Source organism: Chlorocebus sabaeus, chromosome 20 (assembly GCF_047675955.1).
Source record: "Chlorocebus sabaeus isolate Y175 chromosome 20, mChlSab1.0.hap1, whole genome shotgun sequence".
Lineage (NCBI taxonomy): Eukaryota > Metazoa > Chordata > Mammalia > Primates > Cercopithecidae > Chlorocebus > Chlorocebus sabaeus.
Genome location: NC_132923.1, coordinates 21,748,198 through 21,771,519, shown reverse-complemented (window position 1 = coordinate 21,771,519; position 23,322 = coordinate 21,748,198). Strand labels below are relative to the sequence as shown.

Sequence of the window (23,322 nt, the reverse complement as noted above, 5' to 3'; positions counted from 1 at the left end):
ATTCCGGTGGTCAATTCCTAGTCCTCAGCTTTCTTGACCCATGAGCTACATTTGACAGAACAGATCACGTCCTCTCTCAACACTTTCATCACTTGGCTTCAGTTGATCACTTCTTCCTTCTTGACATGCATTTTTTTTCTTGATTTCCAAGACCCCACACACTCTTGATTTTCCTCTTTAGTGGTTGCACTTTCAGTTTCTTTTGTTAATTCCTCTTCATCTGCCACAGTGACAAATGACAAGAATATTCCAGGACTCAGTTCTCTTTTTTCTGTACTCAATTCCTTTGCAATTTCATCCTATCTCATGGCTTTAAAGGCCGTGTATATGCTGACCACTCCTAAATTTATTATACATACCAACCTGGAGTGCTCCCCCAAACTCCATTAAATAGCCTATTCAAGATTTTAACTTGCATATCTAATAGGCATATCAAATTTAACACGCTTGAAAGTGAATTCCTAGTTGCCTCCTGCTCCATCCTTCTATATTTGTTCTCCATCTCTACTAAATGGTATTTTCCATCCTTGAAATTGTATATGCTAAAATTTTTTGTCATCCTTAACTTCTTTCTTTCTCTTATACCCATATCAAATATACAACAAATCCCACTGGGTCTGCTCTCAAAATATATCCAGAACTAAACCAGAACTTACTATTTCTATCCTTACAATCCTAATTTAAACTACTCTCCTAACTGGCTTTTTCTGTTTCTGCCCTTGCCTCTCTAGAATCTATTCTCTATACAGGAGCCAGAGTAATTCTTTGAAAATATAAGTCAGATCATGTGATACACCTCCGCTCATAACCCTTAAATAGTTTCCTATTTTACACAGATTAAAGCCAAAGTTCTTTTCATCATTGCCTATTACTATTCATTTTGCTTATTCCATCCCAGCCATGCTGCTTTTGACGTAGATATTCCTGGAAAATTTCAAGCAGGCTCCTGATACAGGTTCTAGTGTATTTGATAAATCTTCTGCCTAGAAACCTCTTTCCCCAGATAGTCATATGACTCCCTCATTCACTATCTTAGATTTCTGCTAAATGCCATTTTATCTCTGACTCACCTTTGAAAATTAGTTACTACCCCTTACACTAAATTCTTATCCTCTTCCCTGTTTTTTTCCTCTATAACACATCACTCTGCTATATTACATTATTACATTTAAGTATGTATTACATATATACATTTTAAAAATGTGTATATGTCTCTTTCCTCCTTGACTCCTCTCAGACCCAGAATATAAGCTCAGTGAAGGGAGAAAATTTTGTCTATTATGTTCACCGCTGTATCACTAGCACAATGACTGGACGGATGAATGAATGCTGTCTAAACATTAATAAACTATTGGTTGGCTCTTACATTTTACAGCTGGATACTTGAACAGCTTTACCTTGTATTTACTGTTGACCTTGGGAAAATTACTGAATTTTTCTTAGTTTCAAGTAAGCCCTTAGCGGATTTTATAATCTTTTTTTTTTTTTTTGAGTCGGAGTTTTGCTCTTGTTACCCACGCTGGAGTGTAGGGGTGTGATCTTGGCTCACTGCAACCTCAGCCTCCTGGGTTCAAGTGATTCTCCTGCCTCAGGCTCCTGAGGAGCTGGGATTACAGGTGTCCACCACTATGCCTGGCTAATTTTTTGTATTTTTAGTAGAGATGGGGTTTTACCATGTTGGCCAGACTGGTCTCAAACTCCTGACCTCAGGTGATCCACCAGCCTTGGCCTCCTAAAGTGCTAGGATTACAGGCTTGAGCTACTGTGCCTGGCCTGGCTGCTTTTATATTCTTATAACTACTTACTGACCCTTCTTTTGTATGTAACTTAGTGGAAATTACTTATTTTTCTAAGTTTCAAGAAGCTCATCTGGAAAATGGTGGTAATAATAGAACTTACCTCATATGGTATTGTGGCAACTACATAAAATAATGCATAGAGGCAAGTCACTTAGCATAATATTTAGCATATATTAAGGGCTCAGTAAATATTTGTTTTTTATTATTTAAAAGCTGCATTGTTTTAAGATTATTTATATTTTACTACTTTCCAATATACATTAAGATAAATACGATGGTATTTTTCAGATCATCCATGCCTTAAGAATAAGCAATATATGGAAAATTTACAAGAACCAGTTTTACAAATATTGTATAAATATTCAAAAATGTATCATCCAAAAGACCCACAGCTTTTTGCTCATCTCATATGGAACTTTACTGAACTGAGAACTCTGAATTACAACCATTCAGAAATACTTAGCACTTGGAAAACAAAGGACCCCAAATTGGCTACTTTACTTTCTGAGAAGTGAAATTTGTATTCTTGCTGAAGTTTTAGAATGTTGTGGTTTGTTTTAAACTTCCTAAATCTGAATTGTTTATTTTATCATATAGGATGACTGATTTGGGACAACACGAAAGGTATTGCTGTATTACCAACATATCACCATAAAATGGACATCATCAATGCTCATTGAAGTTTTATCAAAATTTTGTGGAATATAGAACTATCACTGAGGGATATCTAGGATTCTTTTTATGATTGGACTCAAAAAAAGCAAAAGTTGTTTCCTCATGGTTCCTTCAAAAGGAGCCAGAGAGTTATTACCTAAAGAAATTTCACTTTTTTCATTGAGTAAAACATTGAATGAAAATATATAAATTTATGGATATAAGAAAGGCTAGCTAGTGGAAATGGTTGTAATCAGAATAAAGAGAGTTTGGCTGGGCGTGGTGGCTCACACCTGTAATCCAACACTTTGGGAGGCTGAGGCAAGTGGATCATCTGAGGTCAGGAGTTCAAGACCAGCCTGACCAACATGGTGAAACCCCATCTTTACTAAAAATACAAAACAAAATACAAAAATTAGCCAGGCATGGTGGTGCGTGCCTGTAATTCCAGCTACTCCAGAGGCTGAGGCAAGAGAAATGACTTGAACCCAGGAGGTAGAAGTTGTAGTGAGCCAAGATCACACCCTTGCACTCCAGCCTGGGCAATAAGAGTGAAACTCCGTCTCAGCAATAACAGTGACAACAACAACAACAACAACAACAACAACAACAGAATAAAGAGAGTTTGTGAGCCTCATTAACTAAAGACAGACTGATGGAATAAGGAAGTAACATTTTAAACCTATTCCTGTTACAGCATTTTATGAATTATTAAAGACAAGCAAAACCTGTTCAAATCTTATCGTTTCTTAAAATGCCTTAAAAAAAAGGGATGCTTTATAAAAAAGTAGAAATTGTGTGATGGCGAGAATAATGAAAAATTAAAATACAAATTATTAAAACATTTTAACATATATTTGGAAATTAAACATAATTTGCTTCTCATTCTGGCAGAATATTTTAACATTTTTGCCAACATCTTTTGTGGAAAAAACGAAGTTCTTAAAACCAGAAATCTTTCTACAAATATTTAAGTCCTTATATGGACAAGATGTTAATATGGTAAATTAAATTTTGTGTGAAATACATGGAAGTGAGAAATTCTATGGTGGCACCATTGCTTTGAAAGACTGATTTTAAGTAAATAAAATATGGTAAATTTAATATAACACTAGGAGTAGCATTTTGATTTTCAATAAAGAAAAAAGTGATCATAGTTGAAATTTTCACTGTTGTAAAACTTTTAAAAATATTGGGATATTAGATTTATACTCTCAATTGAATGAAAAATTTTAATTAGATCGATTATTGCCTCTGGTGGTACTTTGTGTATATTCTTAGTATCATCTCTCTGAGGGAGTACCTTATCTTTTTCAGAGTATCTAGACTCAGTTTCCTTAAATAGCAAAATAAAGGAGTTAAACTGGATCATCCTTAACTGCTCAAAAATGTTATCAGGAATGATTGTTTCTGATTATACAAAGTGAGTTCTTAAAAATATTGCTAAAGCCCCTAGAAAAAGCATCAATTATTTTATGATGCCCAGAGAAAGTTGGAAAACAGAGTCAATGGTATATTCAAAATGGAGCTCATTATTTTATTGCTCAAAATTAAGTAACTTAGCACTAGGATAATGATAATAGCTAGTTACTCAAGCCTGAATAGACTGCTCCCTTTCTTTCACTTCTTATTATTAAAAAGTTATCAAATTCTATTAATTTTACTTCTTAAATATCTTTTACATTTGACATCTCCTCTTCAGTTCCACTGTCCGTGTCATAGCTCAGGTCCTCATGTCTCACCCAGGCTATTAAAACTGTCTCCCTACTCTGGTCTCTTAAGCCTAAATCATTCCTCATACTACAAGTTTTCTTCTGAACTCGATCATGTAATCCTTTCTGCTCAAAATTCTTCGGGATCTCCGTCCACAAAGTCTAAAATCCAGACACTTTTTCAAGGCCTTTCTATAATACTTGCTCTCTCGCTCGCTCTTTTTTTATTTGAGAGAGTCTCATTCTGTGGCTCAGACTGGAGTGCAATGGCGCGATCTCAGCTCACTGCGACGTCCGCCTCCCCGGTGGTTCAGGCGATTCTCCTGCCTCAGCTTCAGTCGCTGGGACTAAAGGCGTGTGCCACGTGCCTGGCTAATTTTGTATTTTTACTTGAGACGGGGTTTCGTCATGTTGGCTGGGCCGGTTTGAGACCGGGCCGGTCTCAAACTCTTGACCTCAAGTGATCCGCCCTCCTTGGCCTCCCAAAGTGCTGGGATTACAGGAGTGAGCCACCGAGCTCTTGAAATCTCTAGTGTCATCTCTTGCCATTTTCTCCACTTAATCCTTACACAGTACGCTTCTTGGGCTTAGTCATACTAATCTCTCTTACAACTCCAAGGCCTTTGCTAGCCTTCCGTCAGCCAGCAATACTCTTTTCCCATTCCCTTTCCTTCTCCCCCTTCTCCCCGCTCTCCCCTCTCTCTCCATTCTCCCCGCTCTCCCCCGTTTCCTCCCTCTGCCCCCTTTCTCTCCTCTGTCTCCTCTCTCTTCTCTCTCTCCTCTCTCTGTCTCTTTGAGACACAATCTGGCTCTGTTGCCCCAGAGGGGAGCCAGTGACAGGATCATTAGCTCACTGCAGCCTCTATCTCCAGGACTCAAGCGATCTTCCCGCCTCTGCCTTTTAAGTAGCTGGGACCACAGGTGCGTGCCACCACACCCGGCTATTTTAGGATAGGCAGGGTCTCACTACGTTGCCCAGACTGTTCTTGAACTCCTTCCTGGGCTCAAGAAATCCTCCCGCTTTGGCCTCCCAAAGTGTTGGGATTACAGGCGTGAGCCAATAGCCTGCCTAGCCAACTCTCCATTCACTCATTCTTATGTGAAGCAGTAACAGAACCATACCACATGTGTGGAGCTTCTCCTGACTCCACAAGCCACCCTAACAGCCACTTTCCCTACGTCCCTATCATAGGAATTACCCTAAATGATTATACGACTTTGTAATTGTTTGCCCATCTGTTTCCTTCCTACGATTGTGACCTCTTGGAGGGCAGAAATGGATTTTTCACTCTCAGCTTCAGTCTGTCATAGCGCCTGAGAGTTTCCCCAGCATTCTTCGACAATAGAAGCCTAAAGAACTTCCACTCCAAGGAAATACAGAATCCGGGAAGGAATTGTTCCTAACGAGAAGGGAAATCTCGCGAGATTCAGGTCCTGGGAGCCTGGCAAGCCCACGCAGCGACGGTTATTTAGCCGTTGAACTGCCAGCCGCCCGGGGCCCGGGCGCTCGGGGCCACTCAGCCTGAGCGATTTCCCGCCTTTTCTGAGGTTCTGAGGCGGGAGCTATTGGTTCTTTCTGTTGCCCTCATAGACCATAGGTAGCAGTTCGCGTGGGCACGGAGCCCACGGTTTCCCGCTAGTTCTTCAAAGGTGAGGGCAGGTGCCCCGAGTTCTTTTCTTGGGGACTGAGCCCAGAGCGGGGCGATATTGTGCTACTGCACCTCCCTGCCGCAGCCCGCCGCTGTTTTCTTTTGGGTAGTGGTCCAGGAACTTAAGACAGTTCCTCCTGGCGATGTGTTGGAATTTAACAGGGCAGGAGAAGGGAATGGGCTTGCTTTTCAGGCCAGCGTGGCGGCGGGCGGTGGGGCGAAAGGGAGAAGGAAACGAGGGTTTATCCCTTTGCCCACTCCGCGGTAAGCGACCTCGTAGGGCTCCACTGTAGTGAGAGCCCCGTGGATTCCTTTTTTTTAGCCATTTAGTTTGTAAACATCACTTTAAAGAATACATAGTGTATTCACAGCACACAGTGAACAAAACTTTCCTTCCCCTCCCGCCCCCAGGGCAGTAGATATTTACAACCGTAATAGAAAATGGAAAAGCAAAAGCCCTTTACGTTGTTCGTACCGCCGAGATTAAGCAGCAGTCAGGTGTCTGCGGTGAAACCTCAGACCCTGGGAGGAGATTCCACTTTCTTCAAGGTAAATTTCCATGTGACTCTTAATCGGACTCTTCTTAACTTTAGGGAAATGAAGAAAAGTGTACTTTCTTCCTGGTGGTGTTTTATAATTTATTTCTTCTCAATAAATGGTCTCATTTACTCAAGAATTTTGAATCCCATTGCTTTAAATGAACAGTGAGCATTATTATGTAGGCATCATGCATTTAAATAATAACTGCTGCCGTAGAACTCTGCATACATAGTGGAACCTTATTTTAATCCTCCTTCTTGCCGTATTTGATTCGAGGCAACTTATAGGACAGATACTACGAGACAGTAGAATATGTTAGGAGAAAATTAGGAAAATTATCAAGAAAAATGAGGACTATTTGGACAAATGCCTATATATGAGTAATAATTCGTGTTGTGACTGGGCTTCAGATTTGACTCTGAGCTTCCTAGTGGATAGGACAAAGAGGGAAATTCATTTGTGTAATGGAGTTATCATTGGATAGGAGGAATTATACCAAGTTTCCCAGGTGAAACAGAGCTTTTAAAAAATTATTTTAAAAAATTTATCATCTGGATCCTTATATTGGAGATGCAGTGATGCAATGAATATTTTACTTGTATATGCTGTAAAAAAATTCTTGTTGCTGCTATAGGCAATAATATATTATTAAATGCTATTCAGTAAAGATAATCTTTAATTCTATCCAGGGAAATCATAAACTGAAGCAATCTGCTAATATTATTCTATACTACTAGTTAGATTTACTGTTATTCTTGAATACCTACAAAGCCATATATTGAGTAATGTATAGTTTAGCTTCATCTTACAAGTGGAAATATCTAATTAGAAGTTTTTCTTTGTTTATATAGAAAAGGCATTTGATATTTTAAACATGTATGTACATTAAAGGATTCGCAATTATAGTGACCTCTTTAAGCAGGTGTATATTACATATGTATATATTACACTATTAGTATCAGAGTGGTATGAAACAGCATATTTAAGAACTTCTTTGTGTCTCTAGAGTTTCAACAAATGTACTGAAGATGATTTTGAGTTTCCATTTGCAATGACTAATCTCTCCAAAAATGGGGAAAACATTGATTCAGGTAAGAGCCTGGAAAAGCAGTGTATCAGCTTATATGGAAACATTGTGTTATATATATCGCTAGTTATTGAAAATATAACGTATTATATCACTATTCTTGACACAAAAGCTAGATATAATACTCAATATAAAAAATAAGGCTGGACACTGGCTAACACCTGTAATTCCACCATTTTGGGAGGGAGCTGAGAGAGGGGGATCACTTGAGGCCAGGAGTGTGAGACTGGCCTGGGCAACATAAGGAGACTCTGTCTGTACAAAAAACAACAACAACAAACAAACCCCACCACCCCCAAAACTAGCTGGACGTGGTGGCATGTGCCTGCAGTCCCAGCTACTTGGGAGGTTAAGGTGGATCATTTGAGCCCTAGAGATGGAGGCTTTGAGGCTACAGTGAGCCATGATGGCGCCACTGCCCTCTAGTCTAAGCAACAGAGCCAGACGCCCTCTCTCTCTCAAAAAAAGAAAAAAAGAAAGAAAGAAAGAAAGAAAAAAAGATGTTGGCATATTTAATACCTGTCGTCTTTTATCTTGCAGATCCTGCTTTACAAAAAGTTAATTTCTTGCCCATGCTTGAGCAGGTCAGTTAAGCATAGTACATACAGATATAACCTGTTTAGGTAATGAACTGCTTATTTGAAGAAGAAAACAGTCTTTAGTTATTACATTACTAGTCTTCTGTATTTAATTGTTATTATTTGGAAGCTCTTATCAGAAGTATTTTCTTATAGAAACATCTATTTTTTTAGGTTGGTAATTCTGACTGTCACTATCAGGAAGGACTAAAAGACTCTGATTTGGAGGTCAGAAGATTTTCCATGCATATTAAATTTCTTATAATTGGAATATAACTTATTACCTATATGTATATTTCTTTTGAAGCTTCAAAAGGATTACTATTTGGTTAATGTTTTAAGATATATCCTTTAAAACCTTTTTTCCTGCTTCTGTATTTTTTGGGTTATGAAAGTTCCATTTATGTAGAGGCAATTTCGTTTTAAACCATGAAATCAAGAGGAGGGGAAATGGGTACTATATGTGAAAAGTGTAGTATCAAGAGAGTATTTTACAAAATCAGCCTTTAATTAATACATGAAATTGACTGGTTGGCTGGTTTATTGTATAAGGAATTTGTAGGACATGCTATGTACTTTTGATTTTAGTTATAAAGATATTTCTTATTTATAGCATATAGATGTCTTTAAAATGAAGAGAAATTCCACAGCCTGGTAAGGTACTAGATGTTTGTGGCTGTGATTATAGTACCAAACAATTTAAAATATATAGAACTTATTTATATATTTTTATAAGAAAAAGTTATCAACCAGCAGAAATTGATGTGATTAAAAATCTCTGATATTTACAATATAATGTGGACTTAAAAGAAGGCAGGAAATCTATCTAAAACATCAGACTTGATGAAAATTATATCTTGTGTTCACTTTTATTTTTCTTGTCATTATATTTTAAACTTCATGTCCTTTAGTGAATCTTCAAACTGTTTGTATAATCAAAGTGTTTCAAGACCATTGTTAAGATTTATAGATTTTTATAGTTTGATTTATTTTAGCTTTTAACCAGCCAGATTCTCTCACTAACTAAAATATTTTTATGGAGCCATTTCATTTTATTCAGCAAGGTATAATTTAGTCAAATGACCAATAACTTTAATGAAGTAGTTAATACTGCCTTAGTAGTTTAAAAGAGTTAATGTGGCTTTCAGTATGCTATTAGTGCTTAAATTGAGGAAACATTTGGTCTCAACTATTAGTATATGGATTTTCAGTAGGCAGCCGTAGTTTGGTTATATTAGAATTTTGAACAATTAATTTTTGAAAACCTATTTTAATAGAATTCAGAGGCATTGAGCAGAGTGTATTCAAAACTGTATAAAGAGGCTGAAAAGATAAAAAAATGGAAAGTAAGTATAGAAGCTGAACTGAAACAGAAAGAAAATAAGTTGCAAGAAAACAGAAAGATAATTGAAGCACAGCGAAAAGCCATTCAAGAACTGCAAGTATGATAAAATTTTGAATTGTAAACATAGTATAGTAAATCTTATCATAATACTGTTGAAAGTAGAGTATTATTTGGGATAAATTGGATTGATCTTGTTTTCGTGATGAATATTTTAAGGATAATGCTTTTTAAAAGTTACATCAATACTGGATACATTTTAACTTTAAGAATGAGCATAGAGGACAAGTTGTATAATGCTTAGTGCAAATGATTAGGGAAATAATAAATCACTTTATATACAAATTGATTTAATGATTCTAATTTTTATAAAGAGTTTCAATTTTTATTCCTATTGATGTTTTATATAAATATATTCTCTTAGAGTACAATAGTTGCAGATAACACTTTAAATTTTAAACTGTGTAACTATTTATTTATTTATTTTTTTGAGACAGAGTCTCCCTCTGTCACCCAGGCTGGAGTGCAGTGGCACCATCTCGGCTCCCTGCAACCTCCGCCTCCCGGGTTCAAGTGATTCTTCTGCCTCAGCCTCCCAAGTAGCTGGGACTACAGGCACCTGCCACCACGCCCGGCTAATCTTTGTATTTTTAGTAAAGACAGGATGTCACCATATTGGCCAGGCTCATCTCGAACTCCTAGACCTTGTGATCTGCCTGCCTCGGCCTCCCAGAGTGCTTGGGTTACAGGCGTGAGCCACCGCGCCCGGCTGAAACTGTGTAACTTTTTGTGTAGCATAAAGTGAAAAAAATGTTAAGAAAATGTGACATTGTGTTAGCACAAAGATAAAACATTACTTCAAAATATTTAGAGAAGATAATATTGCATTAAAATATGTTGAATGTGTTTTGGAGATGATTTAGCCATCTTTATTTTAGATTGATGAAGGGTATATTCTTAAGGGAAATCATAAGCTATTGCAAAAATGTTTCCTTTTTATGTGGAAAGAAAATAATTCTTTTAGACTATTGTGCATTAGTAAAGAAATACTGCTTAATGATTATATTCATGTTTATTTTTGCTAATAAGCAAAATGTGATGAACTGTTCTGTTTTATAAATTAGTTTGGAAATGAAAAAGTAAGTTTGAAATTAGAAGAAGGAATTCAAGAAAATAAAGATTTAATAAAAGAGTAAGTAGTAATTTAATGAATTTGTTCTTTCACATTTTTTATTCCAAATTTACTACTAAAATAATTTTCAAAAACGTATTTGAGCACTTTCTATATGTTATATAATATGAATTTATAAGTAGAATTATATCTGAGTGCTATGGTAAAAGGAAGACATGCATTCTTGTGTTTGGCAAACTATGGTCACTGACTAATAACTTCACTTTTTAAAATGTCAGGCATCAGGAATAAACATTCCTTGATGTCAAAAAAGATGCCTGATAATTCTGTATCTGCAACTACCTATGTATGTTGTCTGTTTCACTGCTGCCTTGAGTACAGTACTTACAAAATAGGGCTTAACTTAGTTCCAAGTTAATTCTTACTCAAATTCCTGTTTTTGAAAATGTAACAGTTTATTTCTACAGAAAAATGATAAGTTAGAAAATTAAGTCTAACTGCCATATGTGTTAGTAACTTCAAGATAGTCACAGGTCTCATTATTCACATAATGAATGCCTAATCAGAAAGTTACCTTATTTTGTGTTTTGAAGGTTAGACATATATTAATTTGTTAATGAATGGCCCAACCTATTCTCATTATTTTCCTTAGGCAAATCTAGACCTGTCTACTGAAAATTTATTGATAGCAACTTGGGTAGAAACTTGTTAAGGAACTGTCACTTTTATTTGTTTATTTTAGTGGCCAGTTACTAGAACTTTTACTTTTAAAGGGAGGCAATTACTAAATCATCTTTGCTAGTAGTATAGTCAACCCACTGTTTCTTCATATAGTCATTTATGAATAACGTAATATATACCAAATATTATAATATTTTAAAAATTTCTTAAAAATTGTAACAATATATTTCATAACACATTGTGATTTTGCTTTGGGATCAGATTACACACAGGCAAACTCTTTCCTTTGTTTCAGGAATAATGCCACAAGGCATTTATGTAATCTACTCAAAGAAACCTGTGCTAGATCTGCAGAAAAGACAAAGAAATGTAAATATCTTTCTTGTTTTATGTGATTTTATTCATTTATTTTACTGGTAGAGGTGGAGAGGGGAAGAAATTGTCTTTTTAATTTTTGGAACCAATTCTGATTTGAACAAATTATATGTGCCTCAGACTATTTTTATGTAAGTAATAAGGAGAGTCACAGTTCTTTGAGTTTTGAAAGCTCAAAAATTTTTGAAAGGTAATATATGTCAAAAGGTATATTGTTGGTATTTATAGTTAATCCTGGTTTCAGGTAAGGTATGATTTTGAGACTAATCTTTGTCTGGAACAACTAGGAAATTCAATCAAGAATAAGATACATAGCCATGCTCATAGAAAACAGCAGTAGAGGCTTTGCTAAAGCCATTGTATTTATGAACAGTGGTGCAATGTTTATATTCAATCTAAATAGAATTATCAAATTTTTCCTAAAGAAACTTTCTTTTGAAATATTATAATATGGTTGTGTTGTGTATGTGAAAGAACAGTGTAAAAATTTTTAAGCATGTTTTCATTTTTTTAAATTGTAAAGTAGGATTTTTTTCCCATTTTGATGAAAAAAAAAAGTGTGATTATAAAAAATAATAGTCTTTATTTTTGCCATAATTTGACACTGACTTTACTTTGTTTCTGCCAAGAATCCATTGGGAAATACTGTCTACCTGCTTTTTCAGGATAGTCTCTATTTTTCTTCGGTAAAAATTTTAATTTGTATCATGCAGCTTACTACTTAACAGCTTGGGCTTAAGGATTAGACAGCCTGTGCTCAAATTTAGACTTTCGGTCTCTGTCCACCTGGGGAGCTTGAATAATTTGAGTAAATTATGTAGTTTCTCTGTCACTCTGTTTATTAATTAAATGCCTCTTAGTATTGCCCTGAGAATTAAATGTTAATAAATATGCTTAGAACAGTGCAAAGTGCTCAATAAATGTTGGGTATTTTATTATTATTATTGTCGTTATTTCTAACATTGACTGTTAGGTTTTTTTATTTATTTATTTTTTTTTTGAGATGTAGTTTCGCTCTTGTTGCCAAAACTGGAGTGTAATGGTGCAATCTTGGCTTACTGCAACCTCCGCCTCCTGGGTTCAGGCAATTATTCTTCCTTAGCCTTCCAAGTAGCTGGGATTACAGGCACGCACCACCACGGCTGGCTAATTTTTTGTATTTTTAGTAGAAACGGGGTTTCACCATATTAGCCAGGCTGGTCTTGACCTCCTGACCTCAGGTGATCCTCCCACCTTGTCCTCTCAAAATGCTGGGATTATAGGTGTGAGCCACTGCACCCGGCCAGGTTTTTTATTTTTAGTCCCTGCCTGTAGTACCTTGCTTTTTAAAACTATATATATCTTCCAGAATGTACCATGCCATTACCAGCTCCTCTGCTATATCCTGTGTATTCAACATTCAAGATTAAATTTTTCTGCCTAGATATAAAAAGTGGTGAAAAGTACAGTGATAGGGTAGAAGGATAGTACATTGGCTATCTTGCAGAAAATAACTTGGGTTAGAGAGACAAGTCTGATAGTTCTTTCTTTTTTTTCTTTCTTTCTTTTTTTTTTTTTAAGATGGAGTCTCACTCTGTGGCCAGGCTGGAGTGCAGTGGCACAATCTTGGCTCACTGCAACCTCCGCCTCTCAGGTTCAGGTGATTCTCCTGCCTCAGCCTCCTGAGTAGCTGGGACTACAGGCACCTGCCACCACGCCTGGCTAATTTTTTTGTATTTTTAGTAGAGACGGGCTTTCACCATGTTGGCCAGGATGGTCTCCATCTCTTGACCTCGTGATCCACCCGCCTCAGCCTCCCAAAGAGCTGGAATTACGGGCGTGAGCCACTGCGCCTGGCGATAGTTCTTTCTTATATTTAGTTTTTAGCTAAGTTAGAGATCAGATGGTGAGGAAGGTTTAGAGAACCCAACATTTTTCAAGGTTGTCTCTTTAATAGACTAAAGTTGAGGTATGTCTTGATGTGACATGTAGAAAGTTTTTTTTTTTTTTTAAAGTCTTGATACTTGCCTTATTATTAGTGTAAACTCTATACAGATTCTTGCCTTAAGTTGTTGACCAGTCTTTTTGTTATTGTGGTGCTTTTTTCTTTCTTTTATTCATTCATTCAATATTTTTTTTAGTGCCTGCTATGTCACGAAATCTTCTAGATGCTGATGAAAAACAGCAGTGAACAAAGTCTCTACTCTTACAAGAGTATATATTCCATGGTGTATATGTGCCACATTTTCTTTATCCAGTCTGTCATTGATGGGCATTTGGGTTGGTTCCAAGTCTTTGCTATTGTAAATAGTGCTGCAATAAACATACATGTGCATGTGTCTTTATAGTAGAATGATATTTAATCCTTTGGGTATATACCCAGTAATGGGATTGGTGGGTCAAATGGTATTTCTAGTTCTATTTCCTTGAGGAATCACCACACCGTCTTCCACAATGGTTGAACTAATTTACACTCCCACCAACAGTGTAAGTGTTCCTAGGCCGGGCACAGGGGCTCACACCTGTAATCCCAGCACTTTGGGAGGCTGAAGCAGGCAGATCATGAGGTCAAGAGATCGAGACCAGCTTGGCCAACATGGTGAAACCCCATCTCTACTAAAATACAAAAAAAATTAGCTGGGCGTGGTGGCACACGCCTGTAGTCCCAGCTACTTGGGAGGCTGAGGCAGGGGAATCACTTAAACCTGGGAGGCAGAGGTTGCAGTGAGCCGAGATCACGCCACTGCACTCCAGCCTGGCAGCAGAGCAAGAGCTCTTCTCAAAGAAAAAAGTTCCTATTTCAGCCTCGCCAGCATCTGTTGTTTCCTGACATTTTAATAATCGCTATTCTAACTGGCGTGAGATAATATCTCACTGTGGTTTTTGATTTGCATTTCTCTAATAACCAGTGATGATGAACTTTTTTTCATATGTTTGTTGGCAGCATAAATGTCTTCTTTTGAGAAATGTTTGTTTATATCCTTTGGCCACTTTTTGAATGGGGTTCTTTTTTTTCTGTAAAAGAATGAGTTCACGTCCTTCGCAGGGACATGGATGAAGCTGGAAACCGTCATTCTCAGCAAACTAATACAGGAACAGAAAACCAAACACCAAATGTTCTCACCCATAAGTGGGAGCTGAACAATGAGAACACATGGACACAGGGAGGGGAACATCACACATTGGGGCCTGTCGGGAGATGGGGGCAAGGGGAGGGAGAGCATTAGGACAAATACCTAATGCATGTGGGGCTTAAAACCTAGATTATGGGTTGATAGGTGCAGCGAACCACCATGGCACGTGTATACCTATGTAACAAACCTACACATTCTGCACATGTATCGCAGAACTTTAAAAAAAAAGAGTATATAGTGTAGTGAGGGGGGAGGATACAGATCATAGTGAATAAATAAAATATATGTTAAATGATAATTGCTAAAGGAGATAATATTTTGGGACAGTGTGATTGGGAAGTTTTTTCTGATTAAGTGACATTGGGTAGAGACCTGAATAAAGTAAGGGAGTGGGCCATCTATTTTGGGAAAGAATATTTCAGGCAGAGGAAGCAGTTAAGTGCAAAGTCCCTGAGATGAGAGCCTGTTCAGTCTTTTCAGGTCACGATAATGAGGTCACTGTTCTGTATTTCTGATTCTGTATGTATTTTTCATCTTTTTTCTCACTGTACTCCACTCAGGATACTTTTTTCTTTTTTTTTTTTTTTTGGGCAGGGGGTGGTCTCACACTGTTGCCCAGGCTGGAGTGCGGTGGTTCCATCTTGGCTCACTATAAACCCCGCATCCCAAGCTCAAGCAATCTTCCTACCTCAGCTTCCCAAGTAGCTGGGACTAGAGCCGCACACAACCAGGCCTGTCTAATTTTTGTATTTTTTTAGAGACAGGATTTCGCCATGTTGCCCAGGATAGTCTCAAACTCCTGGGTTCAAGTGATCTTCCCACCTTGGCCTCCCAAAATGTTGGGATTATAGGTATTAGCCACTGCCCTGGCCCACATAATTTCTTCTAACCTCTCTTCCAGTTTACTGATTTTCTATTTAGTTACTTCTTGTCTGTTTTAAAATTTATCAGTTGATGTCTTAATTTCTGTTACTGTATTTACTGGTTGAGTATTAGCTGGTTCTTTAAAAATTTGTAGGGTCACTTTCCAGAATTTTAAGTTCTTTGCTGACTTTTTAAAGCTCTACTTTTTATCTCTATGAACATTATAAACATAGTTGTATCCAGTAATGCCAATGTCTGGAATATCTTGGGGTCCATTTCTGAGATTTTTTTCCCATAGATCCTAGTTTTATTGGTTATCTCATCATTATCTTACTTATCTTATCTAACTATTATCTTAGATAATAATTAATAATTTAAGACTTAGAATGGTTAAATTTTCCTAGTTCATTGAATGTTCAGCAATTCTGGATTATGTCCTGGACATTTTGAATATTATGTTGTGAGAATATGAGTCCTCTTCAGATTTCCTAGAGAATGTTTATTTGTTTATTTTCTAACAGGCAGTCAGCTCACTTAGGTTCCTAATAGGTTCCGTCTTGCCTTTTCAGTGTGGGAGTTCCAATGTCAGTTCAATTTTCAGTGCCTTTGCTGTGCTGCCCCTGGGTCTATTTAATGTATGCTTTACTCAAGGATAGTTCTGGGTCTACTCAAGGATAGTTCTGGGTTTTATGTAGAGTCCAGTTTGCAAAGCTTTTGTCCCATGCATGTATAACCTCTCCCATTATCAACATACCTCACCAGAGTGGCACATTTGTTACAATTGATGAACCTACATTGCCACATCATGATTGTCCAAAGTTCATAGTTTACATTAGTGTTCACTCTTGGTGTTGTACATTCTATGGGTTTGGACAAATATATCCCCCATTATAGTATAATACAGAATAGTTTCATTGCACTAAAATTCTGTGTTCTGCCTGTTGATTCTCTACATCTTACCCTGGTAACCACTGATCTTTTAACTGTCTCCGTAATTTTGCCTTTTCCAGAATGTTAGGTAGTTGGAAGCCTACAGTATGTGGCCTTTTCAGATTGGCTTCTTTCACTTAGTAATATGCATTCAAGGTTCCTCCATGTCTTTTCATCACTTGATAGTTCATTTTTTAAGCACTGAATAATATTCCATTCATTGTTTGCACATACCACAGCTTATTTATCCATTCACCTACTAAAGGACATCTTGGTTGCTTCCAAGTTTTGGCAGTTATGAATAAAGCTGCTATAAGTATCCATGTGCAGGCTTTTGTATGGACATTTTAAACTCCTTTAGGTAAATACCAAGGAGCACAATTCCTGGATCATATGGTAAAAGTATGTTTAGTTTTGTAAGAAACTGCCAAATTGTCTTCCAAATTGGGTGTACAATTTTTATTTCCACCAGGAGTGAATGAGAGTTTCTGTTGTTCTATACTCTCACCAGCATTTGGTGTCATCAAAGTTCTGGATTTTGGCCATTCGAATAGGGGTGTGTATTGGTATTTCGTTGTTCTAAATTGCGTTTCTCTGATGACATATGATGGGAATCTTTTCATGTGATTATTTTCCATCTGTATGTCTCCTTTGGTAAGGTGTCTGTTAAGGTCTTTGGCCCATTTTTAAATCAGATTGCTTATTTTCTTATTGTTAGTCAACAAGAAAAAAGACTTAACAATTTTGAGTCTTTGTGTATTATAGAAAACAGTCCTTTATCAGATGTTTCTTTTGCAGACATTTTCTCCCAGTCTGCGGCTTGTATTCTTATTCTTTTGACATTATTTTTTGGAGAGCAGAAGTTTTTATTTTTATTTATTTTATTTATTTATTTATTTATTTATTTATTTATTTATTTATTTATTTTTGAGACAGAGTCTCACTCTGTCACCCAGGCTGGAGTGCAGTGGCCGGATCTCAGCTCACTGCAAGCTCCGCCTCCCGGGTTCACACCATTCTCCTGCCTCAGCCTCCCGAGTAGCTGGGACTACAGGCGCCTGCCACCTCGCCCGGCTAGTTTTTTGTATTTTTAAAGTAGAGACGGGGTTTCACCGTGTTCGCCAGGATGGTCTCGATCTCCTGACCTCATGATCCGCCCGTCTTGGCCTCCCAAAGTGCTGGGATTACAGGCTTGAGCCACCGCGCCCAGCGAGAGCAGAAGTTTTTAATTTTAATGAAGTCCGGCTCATGAATTATTTCTTTCATGGATTGTATCTTTGTTATTGTATCTAAAAAAAAAAAGTCATCGTGATACGCAAGATCATCCAGGTTTTCTCCTATTTATCTTGGAGTTTTATGGTTTGTATTTTACATTTAGGTCTATGATACATTTTTAGTTAATTTTTTTAAGGGTGTAAGATCCGTGTCCAGTTTTTTTTTTTTTTTTTTTTTTTTTTGCATGTAGATGTCCACTTGCTTCAGCATCATTTTTTGAAAAGACCATCTTTTCTCTATTTTATAGCTGTTACTCCTTTGTCAAAGATCAGTTGACTATTTATTTGGGTCTATTTGTTACTCCCTTGTCAAAGATCAGTTGACTATATTTATTTGGGTCTATTTCTGGACTCTCCATTTTGTTCCTTTGATCTCTTTGTCTCTTTTCCCCACTAATCCCTCACTATGTTGATTACTGTAGCTTTATAGTAAGTCTTGAATTTGAGTAGTATCAGTTCTCCATCTTTGTTCTTCTCCTTTAATGTCGTGTTGGCTCTTCTGAGTCTTTTGCCTCACCATATAAACTTCAGAATCAGTTTGTAGATATCCACAATATAACTTGCTGAGATTTTTACTGGAATTGCATTGAATCTGTAGATCAAGTTGGGAAGGACTGACATCTTGACAATATTGAATCTTCCTATCCATGATCATGGAATAGTTCTCTATTGATTTAATTATTATTTGATTGTTTTCATCAAAATTTTATAATTTTCCTCATATAACTCTTGCACATGTTTTGTTAGATTTGTGCCTAAGTATTTCATTTTATTTTGTATACTAATGTAAATGGTATTGTGTTTTCAATTTCAAATTCGACTTATTCATTGCTGGTGTATAGGAAAACGATTGACTTTTGTATAGTATATTGATCTTGTATCATGCAACCTTGCTGTAATTGCTTATTAGTTCCAGGATTTTTTTGCTGTTGATTCTTTCAAATTTTCTGTACAGACAGCTATGTTATCTGTGAACAAAAATAGTTTTTATTTCTTTATTCTCAATCTGATTCCATTTGTTTCTTGTTTTTGTTTTATTGTATTAATTGAAACTTTAAGTACAATGTTGAAAAAGAATGGTGAGAGGGGACATCCTTGCGTTGTTCCTGATCTTAGTGGGAAAGCTTCTAGTTTCTCACCATTAAGTATGATATTAGCTATAGATTTCTGTAGATATTCTTTATTAGGTTGGCAAGTTTCCTTCTATTCCTAGTTTACTAGGAGTTTTTATCATGAATGGGTGTTGGACTATGTCAAATAATTTTTCTATATCTATTGATATGATCATGTAATTTTTTTAGCCTGTTATGTGATGGATTACAATAATTGATTTAAAATGCTGAGCCAGCCTTGCATACCTTGACTGCATTCCATTTGGTTGTGTGTTGTATAATTCTTTTTATACTTCCTTTTTTTTTTTTTTTTTTTGAGACAGAATCTTGCTCTGTCACCCAGGCTGGAGTGCAGTGGCTATTCACAGGCATGATCATAGCTCACTATAGCCTTGAACTCCTGGGCTCAAGTGATCCTCCTGCCTCAGCCTCCTCAGTGGCTGAGACTATAGGTGTGTGCTACTGCACCCAGATAATTTTTAAAATTTCTTTTTAGAGATGGGATCTGGCTGTGTTGCCCAGGCTAGTCTCAAACTTTTGGCCTCAAGAAATCCTCCCACTTCAGTCTCCTGAGTAGCTGGAATTGGGATTTTAGGTGTGGGTCACTGTGTCAGGCTCCTTTTATACATTGTTGGATTTGATTTGCTAATATTTTGTTGAGTATTTTTGTATCTGTGTTCGTGAGAGATTATTTGTCTGTAGTTTTCTTATATGTCTTTGTCTGGTTTTGGTATTAGGGTACTGCTGGCATCATAGAATGAATTAGAAAATATTCCTTCTGCTTCTATCTTCTGAAAGAGATAGTAGAGAATTGGTATAATTTCTTCCTTAAATGTTTGTAGAATTCACCAGTGAAGCTGGCAGGTCTGGTGCTTTCTGTTTTGGAGGGTTATTAATTATTGACTTAATTTCTTTAATAGATATAGGCTTATTCATATTGCTTATTTTTAATTCTGTGAGTTTTGTCAGTTGTGTCTTTTGACAGTTGGTCCATTCCATTTAGGTTAGCAAATTTGTGGGCATAGAATTGTTCATAATACGTCTTCATTTTAACATCTGTGGGGTTTGTGTTGATGTCTTCTTTTTCATTTATGTATTAGTAATTTGAATCTTCTCTCTCTTTTTCTTAGCCTGGCTAGAATTTACTGATTTTATCGATCTTTTCAAATAACCAGCTTTTGGTTTCATTGATTTTTAAAAATTATTGATTTTCTGTTTTCACGTTCATGGTTTTTACTCTAATTTTCATTACTTCTTTTCTCCTTCTTAGTTTGGATTTAATTTGCTCTTCTCTTTCTAGTTGCCTACAGTGGAAATTTAGATGATTGATTTCAGATAGTCTTTTCCAATTTATGCATTCAATGCTATAAATTTCCCTCTCAGTTTTTCCTGTATCCCACAGATTTCGATAATGTGTGTTTTAATTTTCATTTACTTCAAAATATTTTTGAATTTCTCTTGAGATTTCTTCTTTGACTCAGGTGATATTTAGAAGTGTCTTGGTTAATCTCCAGGCATTTTGTGATTTTCCAGCTATCCTTCTGTTATTTATTTCTGGTTTAATTCCATTGTGATCTGAGAGCAGATACTGTACAATTTATAATCTTTTAAATTTGTTAAGGTGTGTTTTATGGCCCAGAATGTGGTCTATCTTGATGAATGTTCCATGTGAGCTTCAGAAGACTATGTATGTTATTGTTGGATTAAGCAGTCTGTAGATGTCAAGGTGATTGATGGTTTTATTGAATCCAACTACAGGTTAAGCAGCCCTAATCCAAAAATCCCAAATCTAAGATACTCCAAGATCCAATTGAGTGCCAAAATTGATGCTCAAAGGAAAATGCTCATTGGAGCATTTCAAATTTTGTATTTTCAGATTGGGGATGCTCGACTGGCAAACACAATGGAAATATTCCAAAATCTAAGAAAAAATCTGAAATCTGATGTATTAATTGTTCTGGTCCCAAACATTTTGGATAAGGGACACTCAACCTACATGTCTTACTGATTTTCTGCCTGCTGAATCTGTCCATTTCTGATAGAGATGTTGAAGTCTTCAGCTATAATAGAGGATTAATTTATTTCTCCTTGCAGTTCTACCAGTTTTTGCTTCATGTATTTTGACACCGTATTGCTAGACCTATACATGTTAAACATTGTTATATCTTCTTGGAGAATTGACCCAAAAGCGTTTTATTTTCATTTATTTATTTTTTTGATACAGAGTCTTGCTGTGTCACCTAGACTGCAGTGCAATGATGTGATCACAGTTCACTGCAGCCTTGAAATCCTGGGCTTAAGGGATTCTCTTACCTCAGCCTCTTGAGTAGTGGGGACTATAGGTGTGTAGAACTATGCCTGACTGATTTTTCTATTTTTTGTAGAGATGGATTTTGCTACGTTGCCTAGGCTGGTCTCGAACTCTTGGACTTAAGTGGTCCTCCATCCTCAGCCTCTCAAAAGTACTGGGATTACAGGCATGAACCACTGCTCAGCTGTAAAAGCATTTTGAAATGGCCCTCTTTGTATCTGACAACTTTCCTTGCTTTGAAGTTGGCTGTGTCTGAAATTAATATAGCTACTCTTTTTTATATGATTATTTGCCATCTGTATGTCTCCTTTTGTAAGGTGTCTGTTAAAGTCTTTGGCCCATTTTTTTAATCAAGTTGCTTGTTTTCTTATTGTTGAATTTTAATCAACAATAAGAGAAAAGACTTAACAGTATTTGAGTCTTTGTATATTATAGATAACAGTCCTTTAAAAGATGTTTCTTTTGCAGACATTTTCTCCCAGTCTGTGGTTTGTATTCTCATTTTCTCGACATTCTCTTTTGTAGAGTGGAAGTTTTAAAATTTCTTTTGATTAGTGTTAATATGCTTTCTTGTGATTAGTGTTAATATGGTATATCTGTATCCATTTACTTTTATTCTAGACGTGTTTTTACATTTAAAGTGAGTTTCTTATAGACAGCATGTAGTTGGGTATTGTTTTCTGATCCACTCTGACAATCTCTTAGTTGGTCATTTAGACTATTGTCATTCAAAGTGATTATTGATATAGTTGGATTATTATCTGCCATATTTATTACTGTTTTTCTATTTGTTGTCCTGTTCTTTGTTCCTATTTTTGTCTTTTACACTTTTTATGCTATTTGTGGTTTTAATTGAGCCTTTCCTGTGATTCCATTTTCTCTCCTTTCTTAGAATATTAGTTATACTTCTATTTTTACTTTTTAAAGTGATTTCACTAGAGTTTGTAATATATATTTACAGTAATCCAAGTCCACTTTCAAATAACCCTCTACTGCTTCAAGGTTACTATGGGTACCTTATAATTCTTTCCTCCCATCTTTTTTTTTTTCTTTTTTTTGGATACAGAGTCTTGTTCTGTTGCCCAGATTGGAGTGCAGTGGTGCCATCTCAGTTCACCGCAACCTCCACCTCCCGGGGTCAAGTGATTCTCGTGTTTCAACCTCCTGAGTAGCTGAGATTACAGGTGCCGACCACCAAGCCTGGCTAATTTTTGTATTTTTAGTAGTGACAGCGTTTTGTCATGTTGGCCAGACTGGTCTTGAACTCTTGACCTCAAGTGATCCACCCTCCTCTGCCTGCCAAAGTGCTGGGATTACAGGCTTGAGCCACCACGCCTGGCCTCCTCCCATCTTTTGTATCATTGCTGTCATTCATTTCTTTTATATAAAGCATAAATAAGCATTTATAATCTAATACATTGTTGCTATTTTTTGTTTTGTTTTGTTTTTTTGAGGCAGAGTCTCATTCTGTTGCCCAGGCTGGAGTGCAGTGGCATGATCCTGGCTCACTGCAACCTCTGCCTCCTGGGTTCAAGTGATTCTCCTGTCTCAGCCTCCTGAGTAGCTGGGATTACAGGCATGTGCCATGACACCCTGCTAACTTTTGTATGTTTAGTAGAGATGGAGTTTTGCCATGTTGGCCAGGCTAGTCTCAAACTCCTGACCTCAAGTGATCCACCTGCCTTGGCCTCCTAAAGTGCTGGGATTACAGGCGTGAGCCACTGTGCCTGGCCCGTTGTAGATATTACTATTTTTGACAAACTTATATGTTAGACCAATTAAGAATAAGAAAAATAAAAGTTATTTAGCCTTCACTTATTTCTGCATTGATGCTCTTTTTTTCTTTCTTTCTTTTTGTTTTTTTTTTTTTGTTTTTTGGTAGAGATGGGGTCTTGCTATGAACTTCTGGCCTCAAGTGATTCTCCCACCTCAGCCTCCCAAAGCACTGGGATTATAGGTGTGAGCCACTGAGACCAGCTGTTGCTCTTTTTTTTTTCTTTATAGAGATCTGAATTTCTAAACCATTTTCTTTCTCTTTAAATAATTTCTTTTAACATTTCTTGGAAGGCAGGTCTGCTGGCAACACATTCTGTCAACTTTTGTCAGAGAAAGTATTTCTTCACTTTTGAAGGATAGTTTCTCAAATTACAGAATTCTGTGTTGCTTTTT

General features: G+C 36.6%; 1 protein-coding gene across 4 annotated transcripts in view; it reads left to right on the top strand.

Moving 5' to 3' along the window:
* The first annotated feature begins 5,659 nt into the window (after positions 1-5,659).
* The window catches only part of SYCP1 (synaptonemal complex protein 1), a 113,508-nt gene continuing 95,845 nt past the window's right edge, over positions 5,660-23,322 (top strand). For 2 of the 4 annotated variants that reach the window (XR_005240356.2, XM_037998054.2), the window contains exons 1-8: positions 5,660-5,815; positions 6,234-6,363; positions 7,361-7,445; positions 7,982-8,025; positions 8,194-8,247; positions 9,297-9,461; positions 10,486-10,553; positions 11,470-11,543. Coding sequence is in view for 3 of the 4 variants with exons in the window: in XM_037998054.2 (XP_037853982.1) it covers positions 6,256-6,363; positions 7,361-7,445; positions 7,982-8,025; positions 8,194-8,247; positions 9,297-9,461; positions 10,486-10,553; positions 11,470-11,543 (598 nt within the window). In the remaining variant the exon portion in view is untranslated. Of the gene's footprint in view, positions 5,816-6,230; positions 6,364-7,360; positions 7,446-7,981; positions 8,026-8,193; positions 8,248-9,296; positions 9,462-10,485; positions 10,554-11,469; positions 11,544-23,322 lie in introns of all 4 variants that reach the window. The other 2 variants (XM_037998056.2, XM_037998055.2) reach the window with 1 other exon arrangement.